This window comes from Miniopterus natalensis, chromosome 10 (genome assembly GCF_054644295.1).
Source record: "Miniopterus natalensis isolate mMinNat1 chromosome 10, mMinNat1.hap1, whole genome shotgun sequence".
NCBI classification, from domain to species: Eukaryota; Metazoa; Chordata; class Mammalia; order Chiroptera; family Miniopteridae; genus Miniopterus; species Miniopterus natalensis.
Genome location: NC_142090.1, coordinates 51,150,365 through 51,164,994, shown reverse-complemented (window position 1 = coordinate 51,164,994; position 14,630 = coordinate 51,150,365). Strand labels below are relative to the sequence as shown.

Genomic DNA, 14,630 nt, shown 5'->3' with positions numbered 1-14,630 from the left:
CATATATATTTATTTATATTTTTGCCTCTAGTTAAGGTCATTGAAGTGAATTGAAGTTTTTAGATTCACCTGTTTTTTTCCCCTTAAAAACAAGAAAAGTAGAAGGTATTAAAAATTAATTTTAAAGGCACTTCTCAATCTGTTACACTATATCATTTTATTAGGTCAGTTTGCATCATATTAATTTAATTGTTTTTGCTATTTTTATATTCTAATAAGACCCATATCAACTGTGACACATTTGTAGATTTATGGAAAGCAAAGCCTCACACAAACGATCAGACAGTGAAAAGTGACCTTCCCACATCTTTTGCCATTTTTTTTTAAGTGGTTGTGTACTTTATCGGTTCTCTTATATTACCTGAGTGCTGCAAAGATTTGATTATTTCCTTACAAGTACAGCAAAATTTCCTCTTCTACCTTGCATAAGCTTTTGTGCTTTATGCTCTATTTGACAACCAACATATTAAAAACAAAATGAAACCTGAAGCCTACATAAATTCCTGCAAATTATGAGTAGTGAGCTCAAAAGAACTAAGCAAGTTTGAGACCACTTAGTATCCCATATCCAAGAAGGAGAGGAAGAAAGGAAGGTGAGAATTATAAAATTATAAATATAAAGCAGTGTGTTTCAATAATATATTTCAGAAAGGAAAAATAATGAGAAGATAAATTTAGGTAATTCTACATTGCATTTTTATTAATTCTAATTAATTATTTGTAGGATATTTTATTGAGGATTCAATAACATTTCTATAGTTTCTGTATACATTGTATTCTGTCACACACAGTCATTTTACATATTTTGTCAAAAAGGCAAATTTCATTTTTTCTCATTATTATTTTAGTTTTAAAATTAATTGTCTTAGGAACAAAGCTCATAAACTATAAAATCAGTAAAAGTAAGACTCTAAATCATGATTAAACTTCTGAATTACTATCAGTCTGACTGGAGACTTCTTCCTAACCCTTTCATCTCCAGTGTGTCTGATTTTCCAGGTTTCTTTTTATTTTTTTAAAAAGGCTTTAGAACCATTTGTTATTTTATTTCCCATAGCTATAAGAGCCTGATGTTAAGGTAATATAAATCTTCTGTCTGAACAAGGCTCTGATTTTTATTTTAGAGTAGTGCTTCTCAAACTTTAGTGCACATTAGAATCACTGGGAAGTCTTGTTAAAACATAGATTGATGAGGCTCACCCAAGAATTTCTGATTAAATCAGTGTAGAGTGGGTTCTGAGAATGTGCATGTCTAACCAGTTCCCAGGTGATGCCACTCCTGCTGATCTGAACACACTTTGAAAAGCACTGTTCTAGACATACTGAGGCTTCAACAGGGTGCAAAATGCATGCTCAGTAAAGAACTGAAGACAAAATAAATGTATCAGTTCAATAAATGATGTCAAGGGTTTGAAACTATGGAGATGGATCAGTGAATATTTTTATGGAAGCAGACTCAACTAGATATTATGCTTCAAGAAGTATCAAGGGTCTGAGATTTTACCCTTCTTGCAAGCTAACAAGCCAGCTCACCACAGTTTCAAAGGTTCAGGAGACTCCCTGAGTCAGACACAATGGGCTTTGTGATCCCGGCACAGCAGGCACCTTCGTATTGTGTTACCATCAGTTCCTCCTGACCCTCAAGTCCAATGGGGGCCATTAGGAGTAGTGCAAGTGGACATTGTGTATGCCATGAATTTGTGTCACAGCCCAGGAAACATGAACTGGGGAAACCTCATCTTTTAAGTGCAGCCTTCCAGTAAACCTGCCCAACTTTCGCCCCACAGATTATTTTTGTTTTCCTGAGCAACACATAAATCTGGAGGGAAACATGCTATCTGTCTTCCCAGGCTGTTTGCTCTTCTTGCAAAGATAGTCAGGAGCACAGGCTCTCCCTGGCTCTGTTCACATGACATGCTGAAATGTGAGAGACCTGTGGACAATGGTCTCCCAACATGGCCTTTGGAAGTAGCACAAATTCAGAGAAAACGGTCAAAACAGTTAAGATATTTAAGTCTCAGCAAAGTTATTCCTTGTTCAATAACTGTATTCCAGAAAAAAATTTGGAATGGCTTTTTATTTTCCTGAGGAAGAGTATATAATAATTCTTGGTGGTAACAATTTCAAGATTTTCAGTTTATTAACTTTGTTATTTAAGTCACTCATCTGTCTTTCAGTTTTTATTGTGACAGCTTCCATTTACTGAGGACTTTACAAACATCCTATATAAACTTTGCAATATAACACCATATATGCACTATATTGATCCTTGGTGGTTTTTTTTTTTTTTTTTTAATTAATCCTCACCTTAGGATATATTTATTGATTTTAGAGAGAAAGAAAGGGAGAGAGAGAAACATCAATTAGTTGCTTGCTTCCCCAGCAGGCTCCATCCAGGAATTGAACCCACAACCTAGGTATGTGCCCTGACTGGGAATCTAACCCACAGAACATTTTTGGTGTAGGAGACAATGCTCCAATCAGCTGAGCCACCTGGCCAGGGCTCCTTGTTTTATATTTGAGAACACTGAGGTTAAAGGGTGTTATTTCACTTGCTACTGGTCACAAACCTATTAAGTGGTAGAGCTGTTTGCACTGTATTATGCTGTTTTTGTTGTTCACAGTTGTTATGTGTAACTGTGAAGTCATATAGTGATGTAAAATGACCAAGTTAGGATGACTTAGGTTTGGTATTTGATTTACTCATAGACAATTTGTTGGCTGGCAAAGTGATTGAAGGCCTTTGAAATTAGCATGACATGTTCAATGGAATTCAGTTCTTAGCTGAAGAGATGCTCTTTGCATTTACTAAATATGTTATCCCCTAATGTAAGTAGTTAATGTTGTAGCTTAACTATGTGGGACACTAGAGCTGATTATTAATAGGGTTAAGGGCTAGACTAGTTTTAGGAACTGTCTTTTTTCTTCTTTTCCTCTCCACTGACCAAACTCTCTTCCTTCTCCACACTGATCCCTTCCCAAGTTTCTGAGTCCACATTAGTATTCAACATTTAGAGAACAAGGTGACTGATTATAAATTAATTCTAGAATTCTAGAGTGGGATTATATGGATTAGCTTGGATCTCTGCCACATCCCCAGCAAATTCTACTAAATTTTAAGGATCATGTGGTGATGAATTAATCCAGCAATTTTTACAAATTGAGGGCTGATATATTAATCTAGCAATCTGCTTGTCATGTAGGGAGACAATTTTTGTGACCTCTCAAAGTTTCATTATAATGAATAATGATGAGCTAGTGAACCTAGTTATAAATCTTGATACAACTGAGAGAAAACCTTAAAAATACTTGGAAATGATTATTTCTACATTTGCACACAAATTAATTGAGTGCCTGCTCTCTGCTACATTGTGTAAAGTGTGTGAGGTATACAGACATGAAAGTACTGCTTCTTATACCTAAGAAACTCCCATTTAGTTTTTTATTGAGAGAGAGAGGGAAGAAGGGGTGGCGAAAGACAGTGAGAGAAAAGAGCCAGAAAACCAGAGAGTTGGGAGGGTGGGGGGGAGGAAAGAAAAAGAATTGAGTACAGCATAATGGGTGTCATTATAATGTAAGGTTATGGGTCTAGTAAAGGGCAGTAGGTTATTTTCGTTGACTTCCATGAAATTATGCTTCTACTTAGAACAGTGCTTCTCAAAGAGTAATTAAACCCAGATGTCTAATATAGCTAAAATATTGCCCTCTAGAAGAGTGTTTACAAAGGTTAGTCTAAGGAAAAGGTGTACTCTATTAAACATACAGATTTTGGGGAATGACCCCAGGTATAGAATCAGAATCTTTGAATGGAGATGGGGTTGAGTGGGTTTTTAAGAGGTCTAAGTATGTTGAACAAGCTCATCTGGTCTTTAGACTTGTCAAAGAATAAAGCTGATGTGAAAATTATATTTATTTGAACAATCTTTTATTGTTTTGTGCTATTGAGTCAAAAAAGGGTAATGATAATTACTGGTTATATATTATTTACATTTACTATCGCTGAAAGGAATTTTACTATTCTTACCAGATGACATTTCCTTTACCCTGGCTTCTGTATTCCAAGAGTCTGCCAATTTATTTGGGGCTAATTACATCTCTGAAGATTAGACTTGAAGCTTTGTGATTAATTTCAAAAGCATTTCGTGAATATTGCTGATCCAGGGCTGAAATCTATACAACACAATCCAGAAAACACATTCCAAAAGGTTTATTTTTCACTGGGCTACAAATAGAAGAATAAATGATGACTGGCTTGATTTCAGCAACTTTTATTTATATGTTTGGCATATGTTATACTCCCTTAAAGCCTGCAGAAGGAAAAATTGCATTTATATTATGAAATTTTCATTTCATATAACCTGGAATGAAATGAATTGCAAGAAAATGATAGGCTATCAAAAAGAATTAATCTGTAGCCTTACATCACCCCTTCTGCAGTGTGAGATTTATATGTGATTTGGATTAGTATAAAAAAAAATTAGTATTTTAGTATTAATTTTGATAATTCTCTTTTTTGTAATAATTCCAGTATTTGCAGAAATGTTAAAATATTGGAATGGACATAAATAACTAGACTATATACTTTATTCTATTTGGTCAGTGTATTTACAAATAACCTAAATCAATGTATATATTAAAAATTATATATTATGTAGCTTGTTCTGTTTCTCTTAAGAATCAGTAGTCAAGAAGGCAGACTCCTTTTTTTCTCCTCAATAAACTCAAATAGACTGGTTCTAAGCTTTTTTATCAGGACTTGGTAGAATTTCTCAAATCATTGAACTATATTTTTCTAAATTAAAACAAAATTTTATTAAAAATGTTTTTTGTGTCTTGGAGTCAATTTAAGATTGCCCTACTGGAAAAACAAAAATGAATTTGAAAAGAAAAGAAATTTAATGATTGTAATTATGTGCTCATGTTTCATGTTATTAAACAAAAGCAGAAAGTCGGCAAAAACATATTTTAGGCATAAGTAAAACATAAAAACAGTGTTTAGTCATCTTTGTAAGAGTGGGCTTGCTAACCCATAGCACCACAGTGGGAGGGGATCAAAATGTCTTTGGATAAGTTGCCTTGCTTAAGTGTTGATTTAGCATCTTTCAAACTGCACATGTAATGCCTGTGCAGGAAGAATGATAGTCTCTGGGTGGAGAGAAAGAATAGGTAGGACTATTTACAAATAAGGCTTGTTGCTATGTTCTGATGATAAAGATACAATAAATGCTTAGTGTTTTGGTGCTAAAAAAGGGTTTTAGATATGGCTTCAGCTTTGTTGTTTCCTTGAGAGTTCTTCCCTCTTCCAAGTACCTTATCTTTACTTGCCAAAACCCTGAGCAAACCATTTCTCAAAACTCCATGACATTAATTGATTCTCTTGTTCAACCTAAACCATTACTTGCAAGGATTATGGATTTCTCCTTAGATAAATGAGCGCTCCTTCCTCCAAACAAAGAAAAAGCTGATGGAGTTTCTCTTTGGCATTCTACCTACGTGCAACCTATTAGAAGAATCAACAGTATTGACATCAGATAACATTTGCACACTTAAAAAAATACATGTCAAGCAATGCCAAAGAATATAGACTAATTCATTATAGTGATTGCTATGGGTAGAGAAATTGGTTAAAGGAGGTAAATAAGGTTAGCTTCAAGGTTATTTGTAATACTTTATTTTGTCCATAAATAGTTATTAAAGCAAATATAAAAAAATAAAGATGAGTTCTGAGCCATGGGTTTCAGACTATTTGCTTTTATGCTTTTCACTGTTTTTCATATTTAATAATGATTTATTCTCCTTTCTCATTTCATTTATGGTAAAAGTAAAATAAAATAAAATTGAACTCATTTTATTGACTACTATATTAAACTCACATTCCTTGAATTGTTTATGCTTTGGGACCACCATATGGGTCCACATACAAGAGATTTTCAGTTGGGCAACATACAATTAAAATATAGGGACCATTAGATGTTTTCACTTCTTCACTCATATATACGTATGTTGAAGTGGTCATCAGTGATTATAATTCTAACATAACCTATTCCATGAAGTTACATTTGTAAGGTTCAAATGGAAACACAACTTTATTGAGTTTATAATGTACTAGATGTTTAGCATACCAAATACAAAATATATAAAGCAGTTATTTTTTCTTAGTTGCAGAAAAATGTTGTTCATTACCTAAAATTTCATAGTTAGTGAATGGAAGCCCCAGAATTGGGAACCAGACCTATCTGATTTAAAAGTGCATGCTCATTATGCTGTGGCTCCAAAATAAGTGATTGTACCTGTACATTTTTCTTCAAAACCCATAAGTCTGTTATTCAACTAAATCTGTCATTTTCAATCTGCATTGTCGGACCATTCAATTGATTATCCTGATTTCTTTGCTATGTTAAGAACATTGGGATGGAGATAGGCAAAATTTATTAGAGTGATAAAAAATTGTCAAAATAAACACAATACAATGACTTGTTATTCCTTATTGGGTGTTAGTTATTTGAGCATTAATCACTTAATACCTGCATATTTTACCTGGATTAGTGTATTGTGGAGCTCTATTTACCTCTTTATTAGAAAGAAAAGTCTTGACATACACTAGCCAATGAAATTGTTGTATGAGCGATGTTTTCAAGTCAATTCTTAATTAATATGAGTATCAACATTATTGGAGTTTAACTGATCTGTCACATGAACCCTGAAGGTTTCCTTTCAAAGAAATCAAAAGAAAAATTTTTATAGTTAAATATTTCAGAAAACTCCTTTTATCTTTCATCCGCAATTAACCTACAGTCTAAGAAGCACATTATTATATACAGGTTTGGAAAATAGTCTCTTTCCAAGAGAAAATACGTTTATGTATTGTTAAGGAAGAATGATAGAATTATTTCCTTATACATTGTATAATTGTAGTGCTTTGATTAGACTTTCATATCACCTGACAGAATTCAATGCTAGTGGAAGAGATAAAGACATGTCAAGAAGTGAAGGTTGAGAATGAATAGGCCTTCAAGGGAGCTGATCTTTCTCTGATCTGATAAAACCTTTCCCATTCTCTATTTCTGTTTTTTTCCCCTTCCCTATAGATCACTGCATATCAAAAGCTTTTTCTCTGATTAGCAGTAGTCTCTTAGGATTTGAGGACAAGACCAATGTAAAGAAAATTCTAAAACTGACATATAGTTTTTTGTGCTGTTTTTTGTGTGTTTTGTTTTTTTTTTTGTCTTTAGCAATTCCTAAAAATTTCCTGGGAAATTTTTCAATAACTTGAAATAGTTATCTACCAGTGTTTTGGTTTTCATAGTACTTTGTCTTCATGTATTCTGTGAATGACTAGTAATGTTATCACTTTTGATGGGTTTAATGGAGACTAAAAATCGTTCTTATGGAATGAGCAAAAGCTTTGGAGTCAAAAGGGTTAGGTTCAAGTCCATTTTCTTAAACTTGTGAGTCCTAAAAAAGTCATTAAAATGATTTTCTATTTAAAATGCTCAAACCAATAGGTAGGTAGGGATGTATATACATCTGTGACATTGTATGTATACTTATTGTTTTATACCCAAAGGATTTGTATATACACATGTGCTGTTTTATTTATAATAAAGCCATTTAATGAATTTGGCATATCTTAATATGAGCAGAATTAAGTTTTAGTTTTCTGTCATAGGTATTTATGCTGAGCTGGGTTCTTTGTTTCTATCTCCTGCTTGGTCTGATTTTAATGTTGATACTATTACTATAAATTAAGTGAGAAAAACACATTTTCTTTTTTCTGAAATAAATTGTTACTGACTATACTTATATAGCCAACTATGGAAACAGGAATACTCTACCAAGCAAATTTTTACATTTTATTAGGTAGAAATTTTATCAGTTTTAACACATTTGCCCGTGGCATTTAATGGTCAATCACTGGCTTTAAAAAAATATGTCACGACCAGAATAGAAATTAATTAAGGACTTAAAGTGTCCAGAAGACATGTCAGTTTTCTATTAAGTCATGATTAGCTGGTCTTTTGCTACAAGAAAGAGCACTAGCAGCAATTACTTATTTTAGTCCCTAAGATAGACTATTTAAGCATCTAAAGTTCAGTATTATGCTTTATCATGAAATTTACTGGATTAAAAAGTGTTTTATTAATTTCTTTATGAACAGAGAAGATAACAGTAGTGCATTTCATGACTATATTTTTAGATTTCCAAGCTAGCAACTTTAGAGCTTCAGACCAACCTTTTGAAAATATATTTTTTCTTTCTTGTTTTTGTTTTTGTTTGTTTTTTTTTAATCCTCAGACATTTTCATTGATTTTTAGAGAGAGGGGAAGGGAGAATGAGAGGAAGGAGGAGAGTAGGAGAGAGAGAGAGGGAGAGATTGAGAGAGAGGGAGGGAGGGAGAGAGCTTGAGAGAGAGAGAGAGTGTTGAGATTCATTGGTTGCCTCCCATATGTGTCCTGACCTGGGGTCGAATAGGTGTATGGACGATACTCCACACCTGCCAGGGCCTCTTTTTGTTTGTTTGTTTTTTTGTTAATGAGGATATTTTTTCCATTGAATTTTAGAGATTGCATAAGGGAAGGAGGGAGGAGGAAGGGGGGGGGGATTGGTGTGAGAGAGACACATCAATTGTTTGCCTCCCACACATGCCCCTACCAGGTGGGGGATAGAACCTGCAACCCAGGTACATGCCCTTGATCGGGAATTGAACCCATTACACTTTGGTGCATGGGCCAACGCTCTAACCACTGAGCAGCACAGGCCAGGGTCACTTTTTTCTTCTTATATATAACTATAGGCCTTTATGTTTCTAAAACTATTTCTGAATCTTATAGCAAATGACATTTACTTTGTAAAATTTGTGTTTAAAAACATATATTAGAGCTGATTTGGACTCTCCTCCCTTGAGGAGAATTGTCTTCTAGTTTGTTCCATTGTTCATTCCTCTTAATTTTCTTTCTAGAAATAAACTGTGATGGTTACTGTCAGTGTGACTTATTAAGCATTGATTATATTTACATCATAAGCCATGTGATTCTGGATCAGATCAGTTAAGTTGTACTTGCTCATGCTCTCTAGAGTAGAGAACAGCATGGTAGAGTTTGAGCTCTTGCCTTGAGAACTGTATGTCCCTGTGGTTGCATATCCCCCAGAATGTTTTGTTTGTTGCGGGTGTGTGTGTGTGTGTGTGTGTGTGTGTGTGTGTGTGTGTGTGTGTGGTGGGGTGGATCATCCATCCTTCTGTGCAGTGGGAAAGGAAAAAAATCTTACTATTCTTCTCCAAGGTGTAAAGGCATTTTAGAGTTCTAATATTTTTTTACTCTAAAAAATATTTAACTTACTGATATTTTATCCAGTATTTTGTTTAAGTTCACAAAATGCTTAAGTTTATTGTTTGTCACATACATATGAATGTTCAGCTGTTCTTATATTACCTGTTAAAAATGAGGGAAGAATTACATTTTTGCCTTCATGTTCATTTTCTTATTCTGTCTTTTTTTTTTTTTTTTAATATATCTTTATTGATTTCAGAGAGAGGAAGTGGGGGGAGAGAGAGAGAGAGAGAGAGATAGAAACATCAATGATGAGAGACATTGATCGGTTGCCTCCTGCACGCCCCCGACTGGAGATCGAGCCTGCAACCCGGGCATGTGCCCTGACAGAATCAAACCACAATCTCCTGGATCCTAGGTTGATGTTCAACCGCTGAGCCATGCCCAGCCTGGCTGTATTTTCTTTCTTTATCTTTCCACACTGAAGTTTTCTTATAAAGAAATTGCTTCCATTTTCATTTCATTTGCTATTTTATTCACTTTTTGCTTCATTTTCACACTGAGTTTGAGTTTCCAAGAGTAGTGTGATGTAACAGGACTGAAACCTGTGCACTCTTTTAGCCTTGCTCTGTTTAGTTCTTTGTGTTTGTAGGAGAAAAGAACTATTTTGTGGGTACTCTCTGTGGTACAATTTCTAATGCTTACTAGCTCCTATTATACTCCATTTCTGCCTGGTAGCTGATAGCCGAAACCTTTGTTAGTTAAGATTACTGGGCAATTTTCCTTTTAATTCAGCTTAGGGACTCTTAAATTGAGATCTCCCATTAGGCAATATTTTGTAGTCATGGATAATACCTACATAATAGTTTAGAAAAAGGAATAGATTATATTAAATAGCAGGGGATAGAAGTCAATACACTGATGTAAAAACTGCTCTAAAGGTTGTTTCTATTATCCAGTGTTGTCTGGACTTGGCTAGGAAGAGCACACAGGGAAGCATAGTTCACTGTGAAAGATTAAACACGTGAACCAATGAACCGCTATGAGATTTACACTTTTTACAAAACCTAACCTGATCATTTAGCTCTTAGTAAATGAGTATATTACGTTAACAATTATTATACTTAATGTTATATTTGTCCTGTTTCTGCCACTGTCTTCTGTTTGTGGGGGAAAGGCCACATATGTACACCCTGAGCTACTTTCTCACATGAACACGGAGTGCAAATGGAATCCTAAGTACTCTTCAGAACTAGGTAGCTGTTAGGCTTACCAAGCACTGTATATATAACTCATTTAATCCTTCTAACATCCATGAGGCAGATCTCACATTATTCACATGAGAAAACAGGAGAAGAGACAACTTTCCCAAATTTGCACAGCTAGTATGCAGCAGGATTGATATTTAAACCAAGGTAGCCTGGATTCATATCTTTGTTCTTAATTACTAAATGTTCCTGTCTCTTGTAAAAGCTTACTAAATGGAGAACATAATACTAACACTGGGAAATACAAAGAGAAAAACCTACCCACCAGAGAAGGGGGAAAAAGGAATCTACAAAAAGTGATTAGCAGACAGAATAGACAATTTATCTCTAGTCTAGGGAAATAAGTCAGTCTACAATTCTCTAACTCATTTAGTATACAAGGGTGAAGGTAAAGAAAGCCATTTTCAGGTGTGTAGATTGTGACAGCTTGCTACTATTCATGATTATCTCTGAAAGAACCATTAAGAATGTTCTTCAGCAAGGTGGAAATTATTACATTTTTGTGGCCTTTGGTAAAACAAAACATACAACTAAATATGCTATTAACAACGCGCCTATTGCAGCACTTAGCATATATTTAACAATTTCTCAATGTCATTTCCTTTCCGCTTATATAAAAATATATGCTACAAAGGTATGTACTAACAACAATCTACCAAGATTAATATATTCTACTGATTACAGCTTTTTCTAAAAACTGAAATGTTAGTCTTTAATACAAAGCACTTGAAGAGTACTCTACTGTCAATGATGGCAGAGGTAATAAACTTAATGGTATTCAAGAGTAGTATGTTATACTCTATATCAACTTTAATAGGTTAGATTACCAAATTATTTTGAATTTATGCATCATAAATAAGGAGTCGCTACTGTTTTTTTGTCCTTATAATTGATTTGAAAACTCAAAGACTTTATGTAATAATTACATATTCATGTGGTCATTTGAATTCTAAGATTTATTGTTTTGTGTGTTTTTTTCCAGCGCCTGGCTTTGGAAGCGGAGAAAGTTCAAGCAGCCCACCAGTGGAGGGAAGATTTTGCAGTAAGGACCCTTTTTTACCACTTGATTTAAATAGATGACAAGTCGTATTTGTATAGTTATGATTGCATTAAAATATTTTAGTGGTGAAATTTTATGGTGTGATAGGACCAAAACCCAGCTATTGTTAGTTGCTTTAAAAAAGTTGCTTTTGGGTAATCAGGGCGAATTAAGTTATTAATAATGTTCCTACTTATGTCCCATACTAAAAAATAAAAAGAGTTCATTGAAATGTTTTTCCATACCCAAAAGTATTTATAAAATTAATTACAGTAAAAATAACATTAAATTACATTATATGAATAAACTTTGTAGATATTATGAACATACTAGTTGAAAAACAAGTTGCATTTAAAAACTTTGAGTTTGTGAGAAGCGATGTGCATATTATAATGCCCTTGATGGTGGGCAATGTGATTAAAGTGAGAATAAATGTATTAAACCCCTTAAAATTTAATTTTCTCCAAGTTAGCTAGAAGTAATCTATCATCTACTTCAGTCTACTTTTAGAAATGCCAACTGATATTCTCTTTTCCATGTATTTTTTGATAAACTTATTTTGTGCTCCAAGAATCATTGTGCTAATTATACAAATAGCAGAAATTATTCTTGTGATGAGTCCTATCTCTCTATCTATCTGTCTGCCTGTCTGTCTGTCTTTTTACAGCCAAGGGACACAGTGAAAAAAGTCTATCTTTAATAACCAGTTAAAATATTTCTGTTACATATTTGAATTTTTACTTATATTGAATTTTTTTTTTTTTTAGTTTCTGATTACAGAAAAATTCCAGACTATTCATTTTGAAGATGGTAAAATAGGAACAGAGTATGAGTGATAGATTGAATGTACTGTTCAGTTGTCTTTTAATGTTTTACAAAACTAAAGACTCAAGTTTGAAGGTTAAGAAAGTTGTGCTTCAACAGAACACTAAATTAAGGTTCAGTAATTAGCACGTTTACTTTGTGTTTGTGTGATTATATTATATAGGAAAGGAAAGTACACTAATTTCTCAAACTCTCTGTTTAAATGGAGACTCTATTTGATTACCATTGGTTTGATTCTGTCCCTAAATTGATTATATTGTTTGATTTGTTGGCATGATGTAGATTCTGGCTTGGTCCACAATTGTTTGTCATAGGTTAAAAAAGATCAATTTGTCATCCATAATATATAAAGAAAAAAAATTGGTGGCTAAATTAAAAAGATAACCTTTGAGTATTGATTGAGGGCAAATTGTAAGCTGATCCAATGAAGATTTTACAGTGTAGTTACTTTTAGAAAAAAAGGAAAGTTGACTTTTTTGTTTCTTGAATAGACAAAAAAGCAGCCAAACTAATTTATCCAAATAAGTATCCTTTTAATTAATGTTTCTCTCCCAACTTAGGTGGCATAGTAAAATCCAATGTAAAGGCAAAATAGATGTGAATTAAACCATATATTCTGCCTAGGATTGCTGTAGTTAAATTGATGCCGTTTTAGTTTAAATCACAAGTAATTCTGAGAATCCTAAAATCAAGTTAATCCAGATCAGCTTCTTTTACATATATATTCCATTGTTTTCAAAAAGCTTTCCTTTGAATTGAAGGAATTTGATAATATTTCACAGTCACTTATTAGTTTGTGTGTTGTTTTTCGTTTTCTAAGGAATAGTGTCATAAAAAATAACTTGGCAAGTAGAGACACAGTAATGCCTTTTATGTCCTCGTGTTGTTTTATTCAATTACTGCGTTAGTGCTTTATAGATGTAAAGTTTCTTTTCTCAGATATATTGTTAACTCTTTGATATCAGCTGGTTAACACTAAATTAACATTTTGGCATTGATTTATTTCTCCTTAGGAAAGTAATGGGTGACCAGTGTAGATATCACCAAGACTTTCAATGTGTGTTAGCTATTACCATATTTTATTGAATCTAAGCCATCATTATTTGTAAGGCACTCTATCGGTTATGTATTGCTAAGACAGAAAAAAGAAGCCAATTAAATTATGATGCACCAGCAATCTGAAGCTGTATTCTTGTTTGTCAGATGCCAAAATGTGGAAAAAATTACCTTGAAATGTAACTGCTATTATCTACTTTCTCAATGCCTGTATGCAAACAAAAGCACTGCTAGGAAAATTTATGCAAGAGGACAAATTAGTCCCACAAGGACACAAAAGCCATTCCTAAGTTTTATATGGTAAAATAGAAAAGAAATTGTTTGCCCAGTAAATGTTAAGGGTTCTTAGCAAATAGTAGTCACAGTGTGAGGGAATTCTTGAACAAATTCTGTTTTTAATTTCCCCCTAGATTACTTCACGATTTATTTGGGACATATGAACATATTGATTAACATTAAAAGAGACTGTTAAAGGAGAAACAAATTAGGCCGCTTTAGAGTCCTGTCAACTCACTTCCTGAGTCCTTCTTGAAGGACTGTGAACGATATTCAGGGGACACATATCTGTCACAGTTCGCACACTGAGAATTGCTATTTTCCATATCTTACTATGTCAGTCATACATATAGTCTTTACAACAGCCCTTCCCTTTGAAATACCACAGATGATAGAAGGGTCAGATAGTGGTGGTTTCATATTTGAAGAACAGGACCTGAATGAAGATTGCCTAACCTTCAGAATCAAATACGTAAACAGTGCAAAAGTCAGACACACTTGTCTTCTGATTCCTTTTTTGTTTTGTTTTGTTGATAAACTAGATGATGCTTCAGTTTATATATATAGTAAGGTTAAGCAACTCCTTCATGGCCATTTGTACAAATCAAATTAAAATTTGTGCATGGCTGTGGTTGGAAATTAGAAATCATCAACATTAAATCTCCCCTTATTTTGTGAGAGCACACAAAACAATTGCAGATTTTATCAATATCTTAACTAAACACTTAAAAATGTTTAATTTGAAGTTAAATGCCACAATATTTAAAAAGTTTCTTCTTTTAAGCTTTATAAGACTTTTATCTTTTGAAGTATTTAACTATTTGAATCAGTGCAATATTTCTTTAATGCCATTCTTTAATAATTTAACACTAAGATGATTGAGAAGGCAGGAATAAT

The 14,630-nt window shown here is 33.5% G+C and overlaps 1 protein-coding gene across 2 annotated transcripts in view; it reads left to right on the top strand.

The window, feature by feature from the left end:
• CACNA2D1 (calcium voltage-gated channel auxiliary subunit alpha2delta 1) overlaps nt 1-14,630 on the top strand; it is a 451,150-nt gene that overhangs the window by 228,283 nt on the left and 208,237 nt on the right. For both annotated transcript variants that reach the window (XM_087821121.1, XM_087821120.1), the window contains exon 4: nt 11,520-11,579. In XM_087821121.1, coding sequence (XP_087677247.1) covers nt 11,520-11,579 — 60 coding nt within the window. The remainder of the gene's footprint in view (nt 1-11,519; nt 11,580-14,630) is intronic.